At 52.2% G+C, this 8,679-nt stretch overlaps 2 protein-coding genes across 6 annotated transcripts in view; both read left to right on the top strand.

Moving 5' to 3' along the window:
- Nucleotides 1-6,284, top strand: part of LOC114023983 (rho-related GTP-binding protein RhoG-like) — an 8,395-nt gene extending 2,111 nt beyond the window's left edge. For 2 of the 5 annotated variants that reach the window (XM_027836776.1, XM_027836774.1), the window contains exon 2: nucleotides 4,733-6,284. In XM_027836776.1, coding sequence (XP_027692577.1) covers nucleotides 4,748-5,323 — 576 coding nt within the window. In that variant the 5' untranslated portion in view covers nucleotides 4,733-4,747 and the 3' untranslated portion in view covers nucleotides 5,324-6,284. Of the gene's footprint in view, nucleotides 1-110; nucleotides 532-556; nucleotides 1,771-4,728 lie in introns of those variants that run through there. The other 3 variants (XM_027836775.1, XM_027836773.1, XM_027836777.1) reach the window with 3 other exon arrangements.
- The window catches only part of TAF1 (TATA-box binding protein associated factor 1), a 43,050-nt gene continuing 39,728 nt past the window's right edge, over nucleotides 5,358-8,679 (top strand). The window contains 2 exon segments of the mRNA XM_027836740.1: nucleotides 5,358-5,404; nucleotides 8,310-8,662. Of these exon segments, the coding sequence (XP_027692541.1) occupies nucleotides 5,358-5,404; nucleotides 8,310-8,662 (400 nt within the window).

The raw sequence follows: 8,679 nt of genomic DNA, 5'->3' as shown, positions 1-8,679 counted from the left end.
ATTTGTATCTCCGGTGGTGGTTGGCTGGGGGGGGGCGGGGGGGGGGGGGGGGGGGGCGGTGTTTGCCAGGGGCCGGGGCGGGTCAAGGCGGTGGGGGAGGGGGGCGCTGAGCTGCTGGATCCGCTTTACGAAAATGGTGGTTCCGGAGCCCTCCCGGCTTGGTCCTTGGCTTTGGGAGGGAGGAGACAGTGCGGGTGTGTTTTCGGGGGCTGAGGAGAGTAATCCGAGCAAATGTGGGGCCAGGGGATGGGATGGGGTGGAAAGCCTCTCTCTGGGAAAGGATATGGGGTGCCAAGATGGTTCGAAGGGTGCTTAGCAGAAGTAAGGGCCTCCTGGCCCGGAATGAGAGGCTCGCCCGAGAACACGTTCGCTTAACGCGGGGCCGCGGAGCTGGGGACACAGATGAAAAAGTGAAAGCGCCCCCTCTCCCCCCAAGGAACCGACTTTCTTCTGCTTCGGAGATGGGGTGAGGAGAGGTCTGGAAACCCTCACGTGGGAGGCTTAGCCTTGAAGGGAGCCAGGGAGCCCGAGGTGAGGAGGGGGCCAGCATTCCAGGCATGAGGGCGGGGCAAACGTGCAAAAACCCTAGGGACGTGAAAGTCTGCAAAGAGAACTCCAAGAGCTAGGGACATTGTTGCTGTAAGGCTTCAAACGCCAGCCAGACCGGGAGCTCGTGTCTTCTTTTAGAGGCAGGGGGGAGCCCCTGAAGCTCCTTCAGACGGAGAACGACAGGCTCCAAGCTGTGAGGCAAAGACGGATCGCAGAGAGACAGGAGGCAGTTCTGGGCCCTGGCGTTAATCCCTGGTGGGAGGCCGGGTGGTGACTAGGGCAAGTGGTTGTTCTGGAGGTAGGAACACCAAGCCTTGGCTGCTTCCTTCACCCCTGGGTTGGATCTAAAGCAAGAGCCAGCACACAGACTAGGCCACGGAAGTAGACAAATCAACCTGGCGAAGGCTGGGCTTTCCCATCGGGCACAGCCCTTTGTGAAGTTCTGTGGTAGTCCTGGGCCCATTGCCCGTCGGTCGCCAGGTCTGATTGGTTCTGTGTCCACAACATCTCTCATCCCCTTTGTTACACTCGGTTACCTAGCTAGTTCGGGGCCTCAGCAGTTAACTTTCTCGTGGACTATGCCTCAGTCGTCTCCTGGATTCCCCGCTCCCGGTCTCTCTCCACCTTAATCCAGTTTTCACTTAGCTGCCAAAATGATCTTCCTGAAGTGCAGGTCTGAGCATGTCGCGCTCCTGCTCAAGAAGTTTCAGGGGCTCCCTCTTGCCTTCTCAGCTTGGCATTTAAAGCCTTTACCACTTGGCTCCAGTTGACCTTGACTAACTTGTTGGAGGGCCTTCTCCATTGTGATGCTGCATTTCAGCATGGGGGCTACTCCATGTCCTCTGAATTTGGCATCCGGGTTTTCACGGGTTTGTGGAATGCATGCCCTTCTCACTAGTTCAGGTTCTAGGGCTACCTCTCTGGGAAGCCTCTTTCCTCATTGGTGTACTTTGCCTCAGGTGATCTCATCTTACCCATCTGCTGCTTTACTGCCCAAGGGACTGAGCTCCTTATCTGCTGTTCACTTCTCTGTGTCTCACAGGAGAATGGCAACCTCTTGAGGTCACCAGGGGCTGGTTTTCTTAAGCCCAAGTCTCTAGAACAGGCCTTCCAACATTGCAGGTGCTGCGTAGACACTTGCTAACCTGAATGGATTTGGTTGAGAGGCTCCAGGTCACCTGAGGTTATCGCCAGAGGAACTCATCCCACTAGTCAGATCAGGTCAGCTGATTAAGCCTGCCTTAAGCCAGGCCCTTCCCTAAGCAGTGGTGATTCTAAAGAATGGCTCTGCCCTCAGGTCACTCCCAGTCTAGTTGGGGGGGGGGCGGGGGCGGGAAGGACACACCGACACCTGTGTACGAACAGGCTGTAGGCAGGAGAAATGGAGACCATGTCAGGGGCAGGCTCGACCATGAAGGGGGATCAGGAAAGGTTTCTTGCAGAAGGGACAATTCGACCTGAGACTTCCTGGAGGTGAGGAGGGAGAACTTGCTTGAAGTCAGGAGATGGGAAGTACCAGGAAGCCAGTGGCACTAGATCCCAGAGTCCAAGTCAGGGAGGGAGGCAGCAAGACTGCTCAGGGTTGGGGGAGGTGAGGTTGTGAAGGACTTTGAATGCCAAGCAAAGGATTTTGTATTGCATCCTGAAGGCAGTAGGGGGCCACTGGAGTTTACTGAGTTGGGGGTGATGTGATCGGACCTTTAGTGGTAGAATAGAGGATGGATTGGAGAGGGGAGAGATTAGAGGCAGGCAGAACCAGCCCCCCCCCCCCCCCCCAGCAGCTTTTGCTATAGTCGGGGAGTGAGGTGATGAAGGCCTGCCCCAGACGGGTGGCAGTATCAGAGGAGAGATAGGGACCATATGTGAGAGATGTTGTGAAGGTAAAAGCGATGAGACTTAACAGCAGATTGAATTGGGGGGGGATCGATGAGGAAGAATGAGGAGTCCATGATACCATGGAGATGAGGAGCTAGGGGAACTAAGAGGATGGAGGTGCCTTAGACCGGAAGAGGGGAGGCTTGGAGGGGAGGTGGTGAAGATAAGCACGACATATCCAGTTTGATAATGGCCAGTGGGCAGGTGGAGATGGCATGCTGGGAGTCAGGAGAGAGGTGGGGCTGGAGAAATCATCAGCTTGGAGATGAGGATGAAATCTATGGGATCTGACAAGATCACTGAGCCAAAGAATAGAAGAGAGAGAAGAAAAGAAACCAAGAAGGGGCAGCCAGACAGCTAGGAAAAGATCCAGCACCCAGACCTGTAAAGAAGAGCAGATGTCAGCGGCCCGAGTTGGGGCAAGAAGGATGAGCATTGAGAAAAGGCTCAATTTAGTCACTGAGAGAAAGATCATTGGAGATTTGGGAGAGAGTAGGGTTTGTTTGTTTTGCTTTTTGGTGAGGCAATCGGGGTTCAGTGACTTGGCCAGCGTCACACAGCTAGTGAGTGTCGTGTGTCTGAGGCCGGATTTGAACTCAGGTCCTCCTGAATACAGGGCCGGTGCTCTATCCACTGTGTCACCTAGCTGCCCTTGGAGAGAGTAGTTTGAGTGAAATGATTGAGGCCAGAGGCTGGTCTGGAGAAGGTTTGGAAAAGATTGTAGACTGCCTGCCTTCTGAGGGGAGCTGTGGGAGCTTCTCGAGAATACTGCCTTGCCCATGGGCATGTCCACTTCCTTCCTTCCCTGGCCAGACTCCCCCTCTTAAAGCATCTGGCTCGATTTTCAGGACAATTAATGGAGCTCAGAATGAGAGGCTCTGCGAGCTTCCTTCTAACAACTTGACACGTTCACGAGCAGGATGGTACAGAGTCGCCTTGGACGAGAAGCTGGGGCAGGAATTTTCCCACTGAAGTTGCCAAGTTGTATTGAGGGACGTGGTGGGAAGCTACCACTGCTTTGGTTGCGCTTCGAGGTGGCTTTTGTGTTCACAAGGCCATCCACGTGTTCACATTTCACTCTAGCCACTTGTGGGATCAGCATAGCTTCTCAGGGCTGCCTCAGTTTCCTCCTCTGTAAAATGAGGGAAGTGTGGGGTAGATGACCTCTGAGGTCCCCTTCCAGAGCCTGTGACTGTGCTCTTAGGCACTCAGTCTCGTGGGAATTGTCAGTGTGACCCAGGTGGGCGTGGGGGTCCCTGTGGAGCCTGTCCCTTTTGCCTCACATACTTTGTGACCACAGTTAGCTCCTTTTTTGACCTTGGGGCAATCCAATGGCCCCTCCAGTCGGCGTGGTTCCCTCCCCTTATGCTTTATGGACTTTATATTAAATGAAAATTCCTCGGAGTCTCCAGTTAGGAAAATTCCTAACGCTGAGGCAGAGGTTTAGGCAAAATTCAGATGACTGAAAAACGTTTGGACGAAGAAGGAAGCATAATACATTGGGAGAGGAACGTGGGGAAGGAGTTGACCTTTCAATCAGGCTTTTCCTAGTCTTTGAAGAGGTAGGTCCAACCTGAGGCCTCAGTCTGGCTTTTCTGTTCTGAAATGCCCGAAGGCCTGTCCTCCTGCCTTGGTTTCTCCCTTCTCTGACACAGGTGGCACCACCTAGCTGCCCTAAACACTATTCCTGTCAGGGTTATCTTGCTTGTGAACCTCTGAACTGTTGCACTTCAGTAATTGTGAGCTGAGGTAGCAGTCACAGGGAGAGTATTCAGGGATGGGACCTAAGAGCTGCTACACTTTGACCATCTCCTTGGACAAAGGAGCCTCTGTGAGCTGGGAGGGAGCAGAGTTCTGAGGCTCAGAATACAGTGGTGTGTCCACACTGTCGCCACGTGCGTCTCCTTCTCCACCTGGCTACATGGCCCTGTCCTCAGCCTTGGCACAGTCATTGCCCTCTTTTCTCCAGGAGTTCGTTGTCTGGCTCACAGTCTTTCCCGCTCCAGCCCCTCCCTGCTCTCATACTTGGAGGCACATGGGAAAAAGTCAATCCAGAAAAAGATAGGTAGGGTGAGGCCCCCCAGTGATGAGAGCGAATCTTCAGAAAGAGATTTTTTTATACACACTAGAAATTAATACACTGGAAACACAGGCCTTGTTTTCAGTGCATTCATCTGTTGAAAAGACCCCAATGCAAAAGGGAGCCGGGGTGTCCCCCCACTTTCGTAATCCAGTGTTAGCCAAAGCCCTGTTCCCTGAGGTGACAGAGCCTCAACTGAACCTTTTTTCCTTTTCCTTGTGGAGGCAGGAGGAAGGAGGGAGGATGCAGACCATCAAGTGTGTGGTGGTCGGCGATGGGGCTGTGGGCAAGACTTGCCTTCTCATCAGCTACACGACCAATGCCTTTCCCGAGGAGTACATCCCCACGGTCTTCGACAACTACAGTGCCCAGATGTCTGTGGATGGCCGGACGGTCAGCCTGAATTTGTGGGACACAGCTGGTCAAGAGGAGTACGACCGACTCCGGACCCTGTCTTACCCGCAGACCAACGTCTTTGTCATCTGCTTCTCCATTGGCAGCCCCTCATCCTATGCCAACGTGCGACACAAGTGGCATCCAGAGGTCTCTCATCACTGCCCCAATGTGCCTATCCTGCTTGTGGGCACCAAAAAGGACCTGCGAAATGACCTGGCGACGTTGAAGAGGCTGAAGGAGCAGAGCCTAACGCCTACTACCCCTCAGCAAGGGACCTCCCTGGCCAAGCAGGTGGGCGCTGTGAAGTATCTGGAGTGCTCAGCCCTGATGCAGGATGGAGTTGGTGAGGTATTTGCAGAGGCCGTGAGAGCTGTGCTATACCCTGTCACCAAGAAGAACACAAAGAAGTGCATCCTCTTGTAGCTCCTGGGACAATGCCTAGGCACCATCCAGAGCCATGGGCCTCTTCAGCCAGGAACCCTTCCGTAGGCGCCAGTCCTGGGGGTACTTGGGACTGGGCCTGATTTGGAAGTGGGGGAAGGGGGCGGGGGGGGGGGGGGCTGGCCACAGCTTGGCAGGACTACCTGCTCCTTGGTGCTGAGCATTGGTCTTTGTGGGCAAAAAAAGAAAGAAGGCAGGTGTGGTTGCATGAAGTTGTTGCCTTAAGGTTTTTCTTTTCTTTCTTTCCTTTTTTTTTTTTTTTTTTGATGTACTAATTTTTGAAAATGTTCTCATTTCTGTTTCCCAGATGTTCCTTTGTGTTTAGTCCAGTTCCTCTCCTTCTGCCTCTGCCCTTCCCACCTCTCTTCCCCTGAGATTAGGCTTTTTCATGGGAAAGGTTCATGAGAAACAGGGGCCTCCAAATGAGGCTGGTGGGGCAGGAGCTCATGGCCTCTTGGATATCCTTTGGTTTCCTACCCAGCCCTACTTGGCTTGGGGCCTCAGGTAACATTTCTGCTTTGGCTCTGTATTCCCAGTACTTAGCACAGAGTAAATGCTTCATAAATGCTCATTTGTTGGTGCAAAGATTAATGGGGGTACTGGTGCTTTGGGGCTAGGTTCTGGTGGCACTGAAGGCCTAGAGGTAGCCTAGCATTTCATTACCCTTTTCTACCGTGAAGAGGAAGATGTAAGAAAGGGAAACAGCACCACACAGGACATGCTTAGCTTACTTCTTACCACTTACATTAAGGGGATTCTGTGTCCCTATTCTTCTGGGCTGAACTTTGAGACTACTTGATAGGGACAGGTTTCCTATCTTCATCCCTGCCCTATGAGACTTGCCAACTGCTCCCTCAGGGCTCTTAAAGTAGCTCGAGGTTGTCCCACCTTTGATTGAGGCCTTCCCCTGTTCGGTGGAAGCAACTCACCCCTCCTTTGTGCCTCCCCCCCCCCCCCCCCCCATTTTTCCTCCAGCCGAGTTTAAAGGATTTTGTGATTCCCTGGAAGGAAAAAGAAAACCTTTTTCCTTTTGATTCTGGGCTCTGCTTTGGGAGGGACAGCCAGATGAAATGTTGACCTCTTCACACACCCCACTTTTAAAAATTACACTGAGGCTGTTGGGAATTTGGGAAATGGAATAAAAAGGATCTCTTGTGCCTTCAGTGAATACCGTGTGCCTTTGGTGACCCCAGCATACCCCTCACTCCCCGGGGGCTGGATTTTGGCCTCGGTGATCTTAGGGTCAGCTTTCTGGAGGACTAGGAACCCAGGTTAGAAGCAATATTAGGGCTTGGTGTAGGGAATTTGCACCATCCTTTCTCTCCTCCTCATCCTAAACAAATGTCTCTCTATTATGTGCCATGAGATCATGAGATGAAACTTACCAGGCTTCCCAGTCACTTTATCTGAAGCTGCAGACAGTACTTACTGGTGCTTCTACATAAAAAAGTTTAAAAAGAAGGAAATGTGCCGCAGTCGCTATTCCTGAGTCTACCAGCTCTTTATCTGGAGGTGGATAGCATGTTTCATCTTGAGTGCTTAGAATTGTGTGTGGGTCATTGTGTTGCTAAGAGTTCCTAAGTCTTTCAGTTGATTTTCTTTACAATATTGTGGCTACTTTGTAGGTTGGTCTGGTTCTGCCTACTTCACTCTGCCTTCCCAGGTTTTTCTCCAATTGATGGGCATCCCCTCAAACTGAGGAGTTTGAATATTTCTTCCAGGAAAATACTTTCCCCCAGTATATGAAGATATCTGGCAGGGGAGGTTACTTGGTTTCTCTGCATTAGTGAATGCCCTATTGCCAGTGAGGTCAAAGGCTTGGCTCTGACTTATGTGGTAGGGCAAGTTTTGGGGGGTATTTGATATGAACAGAAGACTGAGACTTACAACTGCAACAGCTCTCTTGTGGGGATTTTAATCCTGTGGTGCCTTCCCTCCCATCCTCACACTCTTCAAATCTGGGTATTGCTTGGGCAAACTCTGGTTTCTCTTGAAAATGGATTTAGCCCATCTAGTGGAGCTGGGAGTCGCCTGTGCCCATGGCTGATGGGATGTGGTACTGTAACATACACTGGTAACTTGATTTGTATACTTAAATGCATTTTGTATGGAGACTAATATGCTAAAGTCACTTGTAAATTATTCATAATTAAATGGTGGTAAAGCTTTGCTGATTTTCCCAGGTCTCTGCATCGTTATTGTCTCTCAGCCCAAGGATTCCCCTTGCAAAGATTTCTTTCTGCTATATAACTGCTCCCTAAGTTTCAAATGCCCCATTTATGAATACGCTGGAAGGATAATCAGCAGGTTGCACATTCCCCATAGCCGTGATCCTGCCATCCCTTCCCTTTTGCCCAGCGACCCAATGGATCTCATCTAGCCCAGTGTCTACTTCTTATCTCCTCTCTTTTTCCTTAAAGGAACCCCTCCTTTTCTTCTCTTAATGACAACTCAGCTTCATCTCTGGCATTCTTGGTCACACGTATGGAAATCTTCACCTTTGCCCGGGTATCTCTGCACAGAATGAAAAAAAGTCCCAATCTGTAACTGGCTGGAGAAACCCACACGGATGAGATCCTGAATGTACCCAATTTATTTCCTTTGGTATGCTTCAATACTGGAGTGATGTCAGGAAAGGATACCTCAGCCTTCCCCATCTGGGCCTAGTTTATTCCATCTGTGAGTCAAAAAAAAAAAAACCACCCTCCAGAAAGTAGGGGCAGGGCTAACGATTGCTACCATTTATATAAAGCTTCCTTAGTAAAGATCTACTTTGAGCCTCGCAGCAAGCCAGTGAGGCAGGCCTACGATTTAATAATAAACTACAGCAGTTGTTACCCCCATTTTACAGATGATAATCAAGGTTACTGGGTGTCAGAGCTGGGGATCTTGGTCCAGGTCTAGCACTCGTAAGCCCTCTGCTCCTATTCCCCTAACTCCACGGCACCCTCTTCGGCTTCGGTGCCAGATCAGCCGAAGCCTGCCTGTCTGCTCTGGGTACTTTCCGAGGGCAGGCTGCCAGGTCTAGCTGGGGGCACCGGGAGGTGAAGAAAGGCCGAGCCACGGGCTGCCCGGCTGCTCGATACAAATGTAGCCATCGCTATCGGGCCGCGGGGAAAGACCTCCGCCCGGCCACGCGCCGCAGAACCTCGCCGGCTGTTGGGGCCGCCGTGCCTCAGTTTACCCCGCTCCCTGGACAACGACGGGGCCGGCGTGCCGCCCGCTCCGTCAGGCTTTACTCTTCGGCCCAAGGGGGCAGCCGGGGCAGCCGCAGGGACCCCCCCCCCCCCCCCCCCCGGGCCCGGGGGCCCCCCCAAACGAGCAGGCACCCCTCGCAA

Source organism: Vombatus ursinus, unplaced genomic scaffold (genome assembly GCF_900497805.2).
Source record: "Vombatus ursinus unplaced genomic scaffold, bare-nosed wombat genome assembly UNPS02014819.1, whole genome shotgun sequence".
Classification (NCBI taxonomy): Eukaryota; Metazoa; Chordata; class Mammalia; order Diprotodontia; family Vombatidae; genus Vombatus; species Vombatus ursinus.
Note: the sequence above shows the minus strand (reverse complement) of the source record. Positions and strands in the feature narration are given on the sequence as shown.